We start from the raw sequence: 17237 nt of genomic DNA on the forward strand, positions 1-17237 counted from the left end.
ACCGCCAGAAGGCCCTCGAGCTGGACCTCAGTGCCGGACTGAATGATGGGGGTGGAGATACTCCTTCAGGTATACTGGACGGAGGCCATTTAGGCTGCACCCCACTTCAGTAGTTTGGTCAGGGAATGTCAGGCTACATCCTGCTGCAGTTGCACTTTGCTCAGATTGAAGACATTGGCAGGCTCCCTTTCAGAGTGGAAGTAAAGGATGTTTCTGACCAAGAGACCTCGAGGCTATCCTCTCTTTTTTCACCGGGGTGGGGTGGGGGTGGGGTGGGGTGGCAACTGGATCAGAAGAAGTACCTGACAGACTTCAGATCAACAACTAACAAGATATTGCACTTAGCATGAAATAAAGGTGGGCAGCTTCTGTAGTCACTGCCAGGGCCATTTAGTTGTCCAGACAGAGGCCAAAAGGGCAGTTTGTTACACAACCCAATCTCCACAGGTAAGTAGGTTCATTTAAAAAAACCACAAAAAACCCATCCTTGAAGCTGTAAGGGTGTCATATATTGCTTAATTACATAGTGTGACTTTTTTTAAAAAAAAATATTTTTAGTGTAATAAATTAGGTCACAGTGTACAGTCGTACCTTGGAAGTCAAACAGCTTAGTTCCCAAACGTTTTGGCTCCTGAACGTCGCAAACCCGGAAGTTACTGTTCCAGTTTGCGAACTATTTTTCAAAGCCAAACGTCCGACGGGGCTTCCATGGCTTCCTGCGGCCAATCAGAAGCCACACTTTGGTTTTCAAATGTTTTGGAAGTCAAATGGTCTTCCGGAATGGATTCCGTTCAACTTCCAAGGTACGACTGCACTGTTTATATAGGAAATGTACATTTCCTCAAGAAAATTTAAAAGGGAGAAAAACAGTGTTATACAAAGACAAAAACTCCCAGCATCACAATTCATATAATGGAAAAGATAACATCCAGCAATACAGCCAAAATAGGAATGCGGATTAGAATTTGCAGTGACGAAGAGGCTCCTGAAAGAGAGAGAGAGCGAGAGAGAGAGAGAGAGAGAGAGAGAGAAAAGCCCACTGCTTCATTAATATAAAAGTTTTTTTAGCAAAGTTAGGTCAGCTGTAGGAAGGTATCAGTTGGCATTTCTGCTGGAGAAAGTTAAAATGTTGATGAGGGACTGTAGTTTTTTTTTTTTTGAAGAGAACAGTTTAGATACTGGTGACAGTTTCAAAGAACAGCTCAGCAACACTGAAAGCAACTGTGATTACATCTGCGGCAGATTGCAGCAGGTTTAGACAGCATGTACGGTTGGAAACTATTAGTTGTCAGAGAAAAGGAAAACCACTGCTGAGAATGAGAAAGTTATTTCGATTAATGCTTTGCTAACCATCAACTGGCAAATGGAAAGCAGTGACCTAATTGATTAGGATCTGCATAAAGGCGCACTTTATACCTCTTTTTGGACTGGCAGGTGATGGAAGTAGAAGAATGGTGACTGACGCTAAATAAAAAAAAGACAAAAGTTGGTGGGTTTTTTTTAATGCAATGGAAAATAGGTTTGAAATTTGGAATAATCTGAGAGAACTGGGCAAGTCTGACTGTGCATGGTTTCCAGGTTAAAAAAAAAAAAGAAAGCGCAAGGTTTGTTAAGGATGTCAATATTGTAAAAAAAGATTAAAGTCTCTTAAATTCATGATTCCCTTTCCACAGGAGTATGTTTAACTGATGTTGAGTCAAAACCTATTTAGTACACTCAATCTCAGGAAGTCCAATAAAGCCATGCATTTAAAGCCAATTGATTATTAGCCCACATGGGTGTTCTCATTTTTCTGTTTTGGGATTGTTAAGCAGTGCTCCCCCCCCAAAAAAAAAATGTTTAGGGGCACTCTCATTTTGACTCAAGAAAATCACCATTTTATAGTTCAAATTGGGAAAAATAAATACAGTAAATGGACAAAAGTGCAAAGATTCACAAAACGTTTAGGGGTATGTGTACCCCTGTGTCCCCCCAGAAAAAAGCACTGCTGTTTAATATCAACTTTCAGTAAATGTCAGAAGACAAAAGTATTGCTTTGTTACTATGACTGAACGCCTGACATTACAAGGGAAAAAAGAGCACATGTGGGGTCAAGATTAGAATGTTTATGAATGATTCAACTAGAGAAAGGCCCTAGCTGCTACATCGCTATTATTTGGCTCTCTGAAACACTCAAATGCAGTGTTTCCCAAACTTGGGTCTCTAGTTGTTTTTGGACTACAACGCCCATCATCCCTAGCTAGCAGGACAAGGGATGATGGGAACTGTAGTCCTAAACAGCTGGAAATCCAGGTTTGTGAAGCACTGCTCTTATGGCTCAGGACATATCATGGCTGTTCCCTTACTGTGCAACAGGGGAGCAGGATCCAGATGTCAGGTGTGAGATCAACAGGACAGGAGAACTTTATTAGAAAGTAGTTGACACGGCCTTTGGTGTGTGGTGTGAGGCAGACTCTTTTCCATCCAGACTCAAAATGTGCTTGTGGTGAATGTGGGGCAGGCCAAGCAACATGGTCAGGTCTTCTCTTGCACCTCCCACCTGGCGAGTATATTGTTTCCCCCTGTTTGTGGCCAGACCCAGCTGAAGTCCTGCTTGATACAGCAGGTGGAAGAGAAGGCCGGAAGGGAAGTTCTGTGTGTGGAATGGTGTTTCATGCTTAGTACAGGTGCTGCTTCCTACCGAGTCAGGCCATTGGTCCATCTAGATCAGTTTTGTTTACACTGACTGAAACAGCTCTCCAGGATTTCAGAAAGGGGACAGGTCAAACCCACTTATGGAATGAATCTGAGACCTTCTTCATGCAAGCCAGATGCTGTGCTACTGAGCTACAGCCCTTTTCTCTTAGGTTTGCTGTGAACACTACCTGAGCACTATCCCTTTGCCAGGGCTAAAGGGAAAAACATACATATCCTCGTAGGCACCAGCTGCTTTTAAATTAACAATTTCTTGCTGGAACTCCCATGCAATATATCCCTTATACCTCACCAGTTGCTGTTATTTCAGTTATCTGCCTTGGAAGCAGATAACACTGAAGTTACAATTTTTTTATTTTAAAAAACCCCAAATGGATTTATTACTTATATTCCACTTTTACAAAAATCTCCTGTCCTGGTTACTTAATGGGTCAGTGCCCACTTATTTTCATCAGCTCTGTGTTTTCCCACAGCATCTGCTGAACTTGGGGAGAAAGAGAATTTCAAGCCCCTCTGATTTGTTTTGTTGTTCTGGATCTAAATTGCTTTCAAATAATTTTTCCTTGCTCACAGAGATGTCTATGCCAAGCCAACGAGGCCTGTCCTACACAGACATATACTGTATTTTTTGCTCTATAAGACACACTTTCCCCCTCCTAAAAAGTAAGGGGAAATGTGTTTGCGTCTTATGGAGCAAATGCAGGCTGTGCGGCTATCCCAGAAGCCAGAACAGCAAGAGGGATCGCTGCGCAGTAATCCCTCTTGCTGTTTTGGCTTCTGGGATTCAGAATATTTTTTTTCTTGTTTTCCTCCTCCAAAAACTAGGTGCATCTTCTGTTCTGGTGTGTCTTAAAGAGCGGAAAATACGGTAATTTAGTTACCTGTTTTGGTTTTACTGATTTTATCTGTGTGTTTTTTGATGATCGTTCTGGGTATATATTTTTAATCCGTTTTGTGGATTTAAAATGTCTTTCATCTACAGTTTTATTACGTACTCTGCTCAGAATGCGCTTTGATTTAAGAACTTCATAAATCTTACAGATAATTTAGTAAATAGTTATCTCCCCCCAGTATCCTCCGTTTTCTTCCTCTCTTCTCCCACTCCTCCCCGCATTCCCTTCCCAACCATGTTACACACATCTAAGCCAACAGGTGAAGCAAACAGGCACAAAGTATTACCTTTGGCAAGATGACGAGATGGAGTCGTGCACCATGGAAGTGGCCGCAGCTGACGGCAGGGTCATCTGATGAGCGGCACTGTGAGCGGCAGCAGAGGGCTGATTGGCTGAAGCAGGCAGCACAGCAGAAGGGGCGCAGCTGGTAGACACTGGCGCATGCTCAACAGGGGTACTGATCAAAGTTAAATGGGATAAAACAAGGTTGCGTCTTTAAAAGCTGCAAGCTATTTTTTCTTTTAACAAAGCCAAGACCTGTTTTGCTCGGGCCCGAAAGGTACATACATACATACAAAGAGGCGGGCAAAATTACTGTCAGGTAATTTTGAAGCACGACTTAAAAAATCACAGTATTTAGGATGCTTGTTAAGCTTCTGCCACAGTTAGAGCTGAGGCGAAATGATTCGGCATTCTCATTGGACTGGGTCCCACAGCCGAATTTCAGTATGGGGGTAAAAAAGGTTAGTGTGAACTGGGCGGTGCACATGGGATGGATCAGCAACCATCTTTGCTGGGAAAAACGCGGAGACAATATCAGGGATGGGATCATCAAAAGGGTTTTCTGGGGCCAACACCAATTCTGCATCCTTGCAGGCCTGGCTACACAAGCTCTTGGGAGCAGGGGCACCGACTTGCTGCCTCCCACATTGAGGGGGCTGGGCGTCATGTGACCTGTCCCGCCCCCACCCAGCAGGCCAGCCCATCGGTGGCAAGGAGCAGAGAGGGTGAAAATTGCCCTTGGTGCCCCCCACCTGGTGAGCCAGCACTTGCCCATTGGAGGCAGGGGGTGGCAGCCCCCTCAATAATGGGGGGTGGGTGGGCTCGGCCCCCTGTCCAAAAATATTGAGGGGGCTGAAGCCCCTTTTGCCCACTATAGTTGGCGCCCCTGTTTGGGAGGAAACACGGAGTACAAAACTTTAGCAAGCTGTTGAAAGCAGCTAACATGTGCAAAGGGGGGCGCGTACTTCTATATGCACAGATAGGTTAGAGCTGGAGCAAATTCAAAAACTCTTCCTTCCCTCACCTCTGCTCCTAACTCTGATAGAACCACAGACAGATACATGTGTTGCCAGGTGGATATAGGCCCCACACAACAAGTGCATCTCCCTAAATACCCTTTCCCCCACTTGGGCTTTCACCGAATTGGTTACTGCTTCATACGTGTATCAACCAGTTTGTTATGTACTGAGTTGAATAGGATCCAAAATGCAGCAGTCTGATTGGTCCTAGGACAATAGGATTCAGAATGCAGCAGTCTGATTGGTCTTAGAACAATGCAGCAGTATGATTGGTCCGCAGGAGCCACCCAATCCAGCTCCAGGTGGAAGTGAATCCACAACCTGATTGGCCTACAGGAGAATCCCAGAATTAGCCAATCACGTGCAGCCCATTGTGTAAATAATGTATATAAAGCAGATATTTTTGGGGGAAATTTATTCCTCCTCACCACTATGAGCTGAATAAAGAACATGAAATCCATTCTCGACTCAGAGTATATTTCACAGTTCATCACACAAACCTTTCTTAAGTCTACATAGTTATGAATATGCAAATATAATTACATGGAGAATTGTGTGAATGAGCCCTGTGATGTAAAGTGGAAGCCCCCTTGCCCTCAGCAGAACTTTACAGCCTATGCAGACTCCCTCCACTAGCAAACACCCTTCAAGAGGCAGACTTCGCACATGGTGGTCTCCCTTTGTGGAACTGCACTCATTGCTTATGTGACCCTGTTATGGCACTATGAAGGGTTCTATCTCAGCCATCTCCTGACATGCTCATTTTCTATATGCAGGGAGTTTTATTGTTACACGGGGGTGGGTGAGCATTCAAATGTGATTCCCCACCTGCAGTCTGAATGGTGTAGCCTAACAAGAATCAACATGTGATTTTCCTGATTCAGTTCGTACAGTCCGGTTGCATAGTGCTGTGATGCACCACATCAAACCCCAACATCGACAATCTGGTGCCCTTGTGCTGGCATCGGGACCTGGCCTTGTTCAGCTTGTTACCAGCAAAAACACTCCTGTGCCAGGATCTGACCGCTTCCCCACAATCTAGATTACAGGAGTGCCATTAATAAGCAGGATTTACGACAACAGATCCACAGAGTTCCTTTTGCAGTGTTCTAATGATTGTTTAAGCCCTGAGAGAGCCTGAGGAGATATGAGCAGGTTCTCCTGAACTTTGACAGAAACATGGTTTTCTGAAGGTACAAAAATCCAATTAGTGGTCCCTTGACTTTCTCATCCTGCCCGTTTGCTAGCTCTAGAACCTCGCCAATGGCCAGGTTTCCTTGTCTGCCATTACTGATCTTCCCATTGAAAGCTCTCTTGCTGTATCTTATGCAACCTTTTCTGGTTTGAATCATTAGCGTGTATTTTTGCCTGTTCACAGATATTTCAGAGTTTGACTCCCCTCTAAGCTGTTCTGCCCACCAAAGCCCCACTATTCTAAAGCGCCACACATTATATTCTACTTCACAGATGTTATGGGTACCCCCCTAAAATAACAGGAGTTGCTATTCCATCTTATTGGTTTGTATGGAAAATACAAAAGTATATATGCCAGACAATTGGGTGGAAGAATATCACGGGCATCAGTTGTGTGTAAACACATCAACCAGGGATGGGGAACCTGTGACCCTCCAAATGTTATAGGACCACAAATCCCAGCTTCCTTGATCAGCATTAGATGATAGTAAACTTATGCAAACCAAGTCATAGTTAATGATCATGAGGGCAAACTATGACGATAAACTAAGGTGGTTTAGAGCAGTTGGTTGCACTTAACCAAAATGATTAGTCTTGAAGGGCTATTGGGGGGGGGGGGTGGAATAAACAATAAAATGAGGAGTTGGAAGAAAAAGGAGGGGGAAAAGAGATAGAGAGGAGGAGGAAGAGAAGAAGGGAGGAAAATTGGGTTTCTGTTTTGTTTTAAGAGACTTGAAGAGTTTTAAAGGTGCTGAGATATCATTCCTAGAGATTACAACACTCTCTGAATGAAGGATAAACTGAATGAGCATATACATTGACTTCATTTCTATATATCCCAGTTAGCTGTATCAAATGATTACTTTATGTATGAAACATTTATTAATTGCAGGAGTGTGTTCCAGCGAAGGTGAACAAAAAAAGCTGCCGGGGGGGGGGGGAATCAAGTAAGTTATTTACCAAGTCTCCTTTCCCTGTTTCACACAAAGGACAATCCCTCTCTCTTACCCAGTATTTCTATGTCAAATGTACACCATGCCGTTCTTAACAAAAGTTTTAGAGATGCAGGGCACGGATGTTTTGTGGATTCTATCTGGATTCTAAGTGCCCACACATGGACAGAATTGAAACTCTATACCTTGTTGAGCGTTGAAAGATGCTATCAGGATCATCAGTACGGTAAGTTATCAACATACATATATAAAACAGTGTGAAAATGCTGTTTTGACAGCCCTTCATGTAGTTTTAGAATTATTACTGTTGTACCAGAATTCATATGAGCCATTAGATATTATACAGAACACTATGCAAAAAATTTGTATCTTGTACTTCACAACAGACCCAAACATTTGTACTGGCCTTCAAAAGCAGCCTACTATCATATTATGTGACAGTTGCACAAGAAAACCTTACATCAGGCCATTGGATGTTTTCATGTTAGCTTCTGCCTGTAGATTGGCTGGTTCATACATGCACATCAATTGTGGTGATAACGGCAACATGAATGGATGACCTTCGTGTGTGAATGAGCCACCTCAGAGCTAAAATGCAGAATGAACATTCAAAACCACAAAACCTTCCTTCCAACACAATAGTCCACAGTGGAGGCAGTGATGCATCTGAACATGAGTAGCCTGAAATGGTGGGGGTGTGTGGAGTGTTATTGGGCTCAGATCCTGCTTGTGGGGTCCCAAAGGCAGCTGGTTGGCCACTGTGAGAACAGGATGCTGGACTGACCCAGTGGGCTCTCCTTACTTTTTGTTGGAATCCATTCACACGGTCAACTGCAAGCCATCGAGTGTTGCGGAAACAAGTGGTGAGACGTAGTGTAAAGCACATGCATGAGTGAACCAGCCAAATCCTCTTGATTGTTCTTCCTATTCCACCAGCTTCTATTAAATCCCATATTTAGAAGGGGAACTTCAGAGGAAATCCAAGTTTCTTAACATACAACACATAGCAGGACAGTGCCATACAGGTGAAAATACAGACACACATAACTTGTCGGCAGGCTTGATGACTTCTCATACAGAATTGCACAGTCCAGCACACGTTAAGATGGTGATTTTTTTTTAAAAAAAACTGTGTTTAAAACCCACAAAACCCATGCTGAAGCTTTTAAGCACAAAGTAGGGAACACACTGGTAATATGGAGAAGAATGACCAGTCATCATGTGTGGTCTTGCAAAAGAACACATGATGGACATCTGTGGTTATTCTCTGTTAGGAAATGCATAAATGTATACTTGCACCTAGTTCTCAAGTAAAAATTTAAACCTGGTAAAAGTTGCAAGCTGTGTATTGAATGGGAACTTGGACGGAAATGAACATAGTTTGGAAACTCATATGGAAATGTTTTTGATCTTTACAGTTCAGTTCAATGTGTCCCTGGAGGCCCCACTAATTTTAGTAGGATTTACTCCAAAGCACAAGTAGCAAGAAGCTTGAACTAAAACAAATTGCAACTTGACTAAATACGGATGGGCAAGCAATTTAGGCAATCATTTAATTAAATAAATCGATATTTCTCCAGGGGTGGCTAACTTGTGGCTCTCTAGCTGTAGTGGGCTCCAACTCCCATTAGCCACAGCCAGGATTAGCCAACAATCAGGATAATGGGAACTGTAGTTCAGCAATATTTTGAGTGCCACATGTTAGCCAACCCTGATGCAGAGATTTTTTTTCTTTACTCAAATTCAGTAATTTCTTGCAAGTGTGGGAATGGTAATACATACCTGGTTCCCAGTCATGGGAACTCTATTCATTTCAGTGAAGAAATCTGATTGTGTATCCCTCTGCACAAATGAAACTTTTATGTACTGAGCTGAATCCTAGAACAATAGGATCCAGAATGTAGCAGTCTGATTCGTCCGCAGGAGCCACCCAATCCAGCTCCGGGTGGAAGTGAATCAGTGATCTGATTGGCTTGCAGGAGCAGCCAATCAGGTTTCTGGAGGAGGTGAATCTGCAACCTGAGTAGCCTACAGGAGCAGCCCGGAATTAGCCAATCACGTGAGGCCCAATGTGTAAATAATGTATACAGTGGTACCTCGGGATGCGAACATAACCCGTGTCCGCGCATCACATTTCGGCGCTTCTGTGCATGTGCGTGACATCATTTTGACGGTCTTTGCATGCACGTACGGTGAAACCCGGAAGTAACGTGATCCGTTACTTTCGGGTCGCCGCAGAGCGCAACCCGAAAATGCTTAACCCTAAGCGTACTGATCCCAAGGTATGACTGTATATAGCTAGACGTTTTGGGGAAAGTTTCATTCATTGCTACTATGAGCTGAATAAAGAGCATGAAATTTCCACTCGACTCCGAGTATTTTTGAGAAACTGTGCCCTCCGCTAAAGTGAATGGGGGAAATCTCATGCAGGAGCTCCAATTCTGGACCTAATTTCTCTCTGTGGCTAACACAACCTCGTATTTAAGCACACACCTTGTAGAAACTGCATGCCATCGAGTGAGTAATCTAGTGGAGGAGGAGCTGAGAGCTCTGCCCCTCTGAGCAGATTGCAGGAGGAGGGAAACCCAAGATCAGGAGATGGGATGCTGCTGCCCACCCCTTCTCTGCCAGCCTACAGCAGGCTAGCAAAACAACTGTAGGCTAGCAACCTCTGTGAGCATATTTACAAAGGCTGGGCCAACACATACAATAATGTGCAATAATCTGGAGATGTGAAGCTGCTGTAATCATGTGTGTGTATGTGTGTGTAGACTGTATAGAGCAGCCTTTCTCAACCTGTGGGTCCCCAGATATTGTTGGACTACAACTCCAATCATCCCTAGCTAGCAGGGCCAGAGCTCAGGGATGATGGGAGTTGTAGTCCAACAGCATCTGGGGACCCACAGGTTGAGAACTGCTGGTATAGAGAGTCTTTAAATATTGGAATGTTCCATTAGAAGTTAGAAGAGGTTATTACAAAACCCAAAGCAAAGATCCAAACCAGGTCAGTCATGGAGTTGCATGGTGCAGTGTACCTTTGGTTACTGGAGAAAGCAGGAGGGACTGTCTGGCCAGCACTGTGGCAGCTGGCTTCCCTCTGACTTGTACCAGTCCCAAATCTCACGGACCCTTTGGAGGCCATTGCTCTAGCTCTGTCAGTGTTGGCATCTGTGCTGCAAGACTTAGGGCAATGCCAAACACTTGACGTCGCATACTGTGCATCGTGAGCAGTACCTGCAGCGCTGGGCAACAGAGATTACAAGGGTGCATGTGCATAAGAGAGGTCATTGGGTGGGGAATCGCATCATCTCCAACTTAAAGAACAACCAAGACCTTGGCTGGGGAGGGAAGGGGTTGGAATCAGGCCAAACAAGGAGCTGGCACTTAAAGGACATAGATCTACATGGCCACTATGTAAATCTACCGTAGGATGCAATGCTTTGAAACATTTTTGCATCCCGTTGTAAAGCTCTCATGTAGCAGGGAGGAGATGCACACAGAAGCAGATTGCCGTGTGTACAGGCAAGGCAGGTACAGTGTGCATCTCAATGCACAACCATATTGCACTGGTCATCCAGGTCCCGCTGGAATGACAGGGTGCAACTTTTGATGTGGACTCACATCCGCATTTGGGGCCACTAGTTTTTATGCAGAACTAGTTGCATGGGAGTAGAGCTGCCTCAGGGTCACTATTTCCCATGTGTTAAAGAAGAGCATTCAAGGATACAACCCACCCGGCATAATTCCCATAAAAGTCTTCCGAATTTCAAAGGCTTTTGTGAGAGAGAGCTCAACGAGTTGCTCCTTAAAATGGAAAAATAGTAAAATAATAATAATAATAATAATAATAATAATAATAATAATTGCCAAGATAAATACAATAAAACTCCTGGATTTCATAATGAAGAGTGTGGGTTTTTTTGACATTTTTGTTGACATCATAGATTCAAAAGCATCTGAAAATATGCCATATTTCCATGGTAAATACATTCTACTACTGGGAAGAGAAAGAAAATAACCACTAGCTTTGTTTTACAATCCCTTGTCCAAGAGTGCACATACTGTAGTGCTTAAATGGGTAGATTCTATAGCAGTTCTCAAGCTTCCAGTTGCTCATGAAGTTGTGCAAACTCCTGGACAATTTATTGTGTGAACAGGAAAATAATAATAGGTGGAATGAAAAAAAGAGAATATTTTTATATGCCACAACGGCAGCTAGACTATTATTAGCTTGGAGTCGGAAAAGTGAAATAGTACCAACAAAAAAGGAATGCCAGGATAAGCTATTTGAATGTATCAAGTTGGCAAAAATGACAGATGCGATTAGGAGACAACCTAACCAAAAATTCCAAAAGAAATGGGGAATCTATAGAGATTATGTAAAAAAACCAGTGTCCCCAAGTAAAAACTTGGATTTGCTTCGATTAATTTTTGCAAACCACAATATGGATTATTAACATAGTATGTGGAAAATAGGAGAAATAAAGAAAGGATGAAAGGAGCATTTTAACAAATAGATAAAATAGATCCACTTAGAGGAAGATGGAAGTCTGTTGGAGAAGAAAAGGAATTAGGATTAAAGAATATGGTGACATAAGTCTGTACGTAAGAACTTATGGATTTGTAGTTGTATGTATGTTTTTGGTATTTTGTTTGATTGTTTTTAATATATCTTCTTTTGTTTGCAATTGTCATTTTATTAATTTGGTGACTTTACTGTTTATGTTTGTCTATTAAGTAAGAACATTAATTAAAAGCAAATCCATATATATGGATTTGGTTTTAATTTTCTTGTGCAAGGCGTGAACTTCCATGAGCTGAAGATGCTCTTTGCTTGCAGAGATGCACTTATGGATCCAACTCAGCCTAGGAGTGTCTTCAGAGAACTGAGAAATCTAGAAACTTGTTATAACATTCTTTAACTGTCAGGTAAAATGGGAGGTCCAAATACTGAAAAGCAAGAGATTTAAGTTATAAAGCAAAACAGTGAGTCATGAATGGAGGAGATACATGGTGAACACAGGCCAGCTGCACAGTGATAGCTGAACCAACCATATTTCAGCAGTAACATGTGCTGTATAGTACAAAAAAAATAAATAAACAGCGAAATGGGTGTGACTTGCAAACAGCCCTATTACGTGTCCCCCTCCTAACGCAGCTGTGAAATTTTCAAAGAGAAATTTAGAATGAAAGCACAAGAGAAGAACCATTCTGTTACTTGACCAGAAAGTTTTAGGGGAAAAAACACTTCTAAATAAAATGGTGCATAATTCCAGTGAATTTACATTTGAAAGGTTAACATCTATCCTGATTGAAACCAAGACCAATCTCTTTCTAGAGGACAGTTTCACAGTGCAGATACCCCTTTTTATCCACTATAAACATGTATTCTAATCTGTTCAAACAGTTCATAAATCAAATAACCCCAAATCTAGGATAAGGTTAAGAGGGTTTCAACCCACTGATGAGCAGGATAACTATTTGCTGGGTGTGACCATTCTGTGTCCGAGGGAAAGCATCTGTAATAAACAGGGGAGTCAAGTCTACAAAAACACATTACCTGTTTTCGGGAGATCCAGCAACATTTTTCTTGCCACTGTGGAAGGAGGGGAATATAGTATGAATACAATTAATGATTGTTCCTGTGGTGGGAGAACTATTGAATTGTGCTGAAAGGTAGGTGGTGCATGGCTGACTCCAGCAGTTCGCAAAGCAGGGAGGGCCCTTGCTAGGGTCCAAACACAGACAAGGGGCTCCCTGAGAACACCAGGGGAAACAATTTAAAATGCAGGCCTAATTTCTCATTAGGTGGTACACCTGCATCTGGACTGCCCCACTTCAGACTGCAGGGGAGCTGGGAGCTCCAACAATTCAATGTCTTTCTGTCCAAAATATTAGTAAATCCATGCACTTAGAAAGCTAGATTACAAGGAGAAGGGGTCTAATCTAGCCAAGCCTTCTTTCTGACAGGCTAGTTTTCTATGTGGAGGGTTGAGGATTTCTTTGGGGAGGAGGGGGTAGGTTGTATGAAAGAACATTTAGTCCCATGAATCCCCATCTGCAGTGGTAACTGAAAATTTAATGGATTGAAATTTCAGTGAGAACTAGGCATAAGCACCCCATAAGATAGTCAAGAGAACCCACTGGATATCTATTGGCATATATTCTGTCTAGAGTAAGAATTAGGGTTGAAATGTTTACATTCTCTGCATGTTTGCAGAGAAGTACAACCTATTGTGATCAGTGGGGTTTACTGTCAGGTAGGTCTGCATAATGTAAGTCTTAGTCGATAATTAATCAACCAATTAATTAATCATTCAATCAATTCAAAAGGTGCCCCCCATTAAGTGGGAAACACTTTTTCTTTCCTTTCAAAGGCTGTTAATTATTTTAATACAAATTCCAGGTGGCAGGCATGGTCTTAGAAGATGAGTTCCCTCCGCCCTTCTCTCATAGAACAAAATGCTTCATAGAAGATAGTAACTGCTTGCTATTAGGGATGGACAAATTTGTCAATTTCAGTTTCTCTCAGTTTCCCAACTTTCGGTTCAGTTTGCCCCATTTCTGCACCCATTAGCAAGTGTTTCTTTAAAGCCTACATTAAAAATATGCATTTTCATATGTATTTCTTCTAATATGTGCAGTCTTTGTAGATAAATTTGCCTAATATACACATTTTCGCAAGCAACTTCCTCTACCACAATGCGGCTTGGAATGTTATTTTCATTGATATATGTATTTTGTGCACACTTTTTGGGTGGAGAACCGCTTCACAAAATTCTGAGAAGTGTAGATCTCGAGGGCAGCTGCATCTTGGTTCAGGAAGTGCAAACTAGTTATAGATATGCATCGAAATGCAAGCTGAATACATGTACAGTGGTGCCCCGCAAGACGAATGCCTCGCAAGACGAAAAACCCGCTAGACGAAAGCGTTTTCCGTTTTTCGAGGCGCTTCGCAAGACGAATTTCCCTATGGGCTTGCTTCGCAAGACGAAAACGTCTTGCGAGTCTTGCGAGTTTTTTCCCTTTCCCCCCCTTTTTCTAAGCCACTAAGCCACTAATAGCGCTAATCCGCTAATCGGGATGCTTCGCAAGACGAAAAAACCGCTAGACGAAGAGACTCGCAGAACGGATTATTTTCGTGTTGCGAGGCACCACTGTATGGCTAATCTAAATAATGCATGGGGAACCTGCAGCCCTCCAGATGTTGCTGGATTACAACTCTTATCATTCCTGACTGCTTGCCCTGCTGGCTGGGGTTGATGGGAGTGGTAGCCCAGCAAAATCTGGAGGCGGTGAACCTTTAATCAACAGCAATAAAAGACCACTACTGTTATGGGAGCAGCTAAAGAGAAACTTTGGTTTCCTGTTTCTGATGTACTTATGTACTTGGTCACTTAATTAAAATTGAAGTGTTTATAAATCAGGTGCTTTGCAGATATACAGTAGGATAAATAGACATTTATCCTACTAAATTTATCCATTTAGATCTTTAGTTTTGAGAACTGTCAATCCTTTTTTAAAAAATACACTGCCATTTTATTGTTTGTTTATTTTTAAATACTCACCAGTAAACCCCATGCTCTACCAATACATTGACCTAAATAAATTACTGAGCCATTGCGATGGCACCCAATTACTGGGGGTATAGTATTACATTCCTCCAAAATGCCCATCCTTTGTGAAACACCTAATAGTTGAGAGACTCCATACAGATTTCAGAGTGATGTGCCCAATTGTGTACTAATTGCCACTGACGTCTAACTCTCAGCTTGGTTTCTAGTTCTTGGAATAATTGCATAGGTGCAGCAGTTTACATCTTTGGATCTCTCCAGAATTGAGTATCCTTCTTGCTTTGTCAAACAGGCACTTAAATGATAAAGCTTTTCCTTAGGAGCTCTGGCGCGTGATATCAAACACAGGGGAACTGCACACCTGACAATATCCCACCAATCTATTACTATTGAGAAGATCTATTACTATGAGAAGATGGTCACTATGCCCATGAGCTAGCTATGCTATGCATTCTTCATTTTGAAGCATAAGAATGGAGTCCCCAAATCAAGCATTACTTATTTTCCATTGAAGCAGGGGCATTCCAAACATGGAAACAGCAGTACTTTGGCTACACCAACCCCTTCATCTGTATATCCTCTGAAACTGGCCAGTCCAGGGGAGGTGAGATTTGTGTTCAGCACAGATGTATCAACCAGCCCTAGACTTCAAGTTGGGAATAAGAAATTCTGACCAAAGTTGCCTATCCCCTGTTATGCAGCTATAATATACCACATAAAAGCTGTATGGGCAAGCCCAAGTTATCAATCCACTTGCAAGGTTACATATAGAACAGCAATCAGGCTCGGTGGTGTGCGAGTGTGTATGTTAGACAAAGTAGTCTGTGAACGAAAAGAAGTGTTAAAATAATATACCAAGAACCAAAGGGCATGCAAAAAACATTTTAAAGATAAACTTCCACACCCATTCAGCTTGGGGGTGCGAGGAAATCTGAAGCAGTTTATTTCCAACGTAACCAAATTTACAGCAACATAAAGCAAATGATCCAGATCAAAGACAAGACCAAAGATTAGGCTTCTAGCAGCATTAGGCCTCTAAAATTATGGAAAAGGCACCGGGGAGTGGGAATCATTGTAGGCTATGCTAGCCTGAAGGTGAATTTGTTTTATATATCTGTTGCTCCTGTTCCAATGCAATTTTTGGCATCGCCCTGTAACAAGGTCCTTATGGAACTAGTCTGAATGGTGACAATTCCAACTTGATTTTCAGCCTTCCACTATGTATGTGTGGCTTTGATGTTTAAGCTTGGGCCCAGAGATCCCGTGAGCAGAATTTTGCTTACAGGGGATCCCTGCTGGAAGAAGAGGGGCGGCCATTTTGGCTGATTCCTCCTTCCCCCTACAGCCCCCCTGAAAGGCTGTTCTGTAGGGTTGTGGGGTCTGGGACCCTCCTGGAACAGTGTGGGATCAGTGAAAATCATCCCCTTCTTCCAGTGGAAGCCTCTGTTGGATCTCAGTCCTTTCTGTGACTGTCAGAACGTCAGGTTCCTCAATCCTTTGTGGTGGCTGCAGTGACACCCAGGTCTATGTGCATCTAACTGGAGGAGATCAATAAAATAGGTGTGACCGAGGACAGACAACTGTTTAACAAGTGCACTCAGTAAACTGGTCGTCTGCTTACATACCAGCTTTGCCCACTGCAAGATGATGAGCGAATATAAACGGTAATTTATCACTTAGCAAACTGTCGCAGTACAATGGAACTTTGCTCCTTATGCTAGTCGTCTGTATCATCCTGAGAAATAGTAAGGAATTTTTTATTTTTATTTTTTTGCTACTCTTTTGCACTTAAAGCTGGAAAGGTAGGTGACAGGCATGATTCTTTACACCACCCGGCAGGGTGATAAAGATGGCCAGCTATTTGAGTGGCAAAATTCATCCATTGGCAACCATCATCTTGCAGTGGGGGAAAAGTGAATCTTAGAGAAATTGTTCTTTTAAGTGTCTGTATCAAAGGAGCTACTGAATGATGACGGCAGGGGAGTTGTGAAATTTAAAATGAGAGAGAATGGCATGAAACAATGCAGGGGGGGAAATACAGTCCCTTACAGCAATGCAGAAGAAAAGGAAAATATTCAGAGTTGTGACAAAAGGAATCAGCAAGTGCAGATCTCAACGAGCAATTCTCTATTCTATTTTGTTTTTAAACTTTACATGTTAATCTTTCTTGATGTGCTAGCAATGGGCTATATTAAACAGTCGAACGGAAGGACAAAAATTACTGACTATGAACCCAGCTACTGAGCTATAAGTGCTTTCTGGTGCAGATATCAAGAGCCAGTTCACACATGCGTGTTCATCACTTGATGGTTAGAGAGCACCAAGGAATGACTTGCATATGCAAAGATGCCATTAAAAACTAATCACTACAGGCAGAACTTCCACGTCACCTCAACCACAGTGCTTTTCAATAGTTTGTTCACACATTCAGCTGATGGTGTTCAAGTGCTGAACAATCAAGCATATGAGAACCAGCCCATTTGGCTGCAGTTGATCTACTTGCTACTGCCATCTATTTTCTGATTTATTATGCACTGTTTCCCACCCCACCCCCCTTTGGCTCTTTATCATGACAAAGAACTCAGCTAGATTGGTAAAGAAAAAGCGTCTTATATGCATTGTATATGC

The 17237-nt window shown here is 42.5% G+C and overlaps 1 protein-coding gene across 14 annotated transcripts in view; it reads right to left on the bottom strand.

Annotated features, from left to right (window-relative positions):
• The window catches only part of LDB3 (LIM domain binding 3), a 148682-nt gene that overhangs the window by 23100 nt on the left and 108345 nt on the right, over positions 1-17237 (bottom strand). For 4 of the 14 annotated variants that reach the window (XM_081861172.1, XM_081861164.1, XM_081861175.1 and 1 more), the window contains 4 exons: positions 12596-12631; positions 10071-10277; positions 3874-4044; positions 1417-1464 (listed from right to left, as the gene is read on the bottom strand). The exons of 1 other annotated variant lie outside the window; for it this stretch is intronic. In XM_081861172.1, the coding sequence (XP_081717298.1) occupies positions 1417-1464; positions 3874-4044; positions 10071-10277; positions 12596-12631 (462 nt within the window). Of the gene's footprint in view, positions 1-1416; positions 1465-3873; positions 4045-7531; positions 7596-10070; positions 10278-12595; positions 12632-17237 lie in introns of those variants that run through there. 9 more of the 14 variants (XM_081861167.1, XM_081861179.1, XM_081861177.1 and 6 more) reach the window with 8 other exon arrangements.

The sequence above is a fragment of the Podarcis erhardii genome, assembly GCF_964252035.2.
Source record: "Podarcis erhardii genome assembly, chromosome: 5".
Classification (NCBI taxonomy): Eukaryota; Metazoa; Chordata; class Lepidosauria; order Squamata; family Lacertidae; genus Podarcis; species Podarcis erhardii.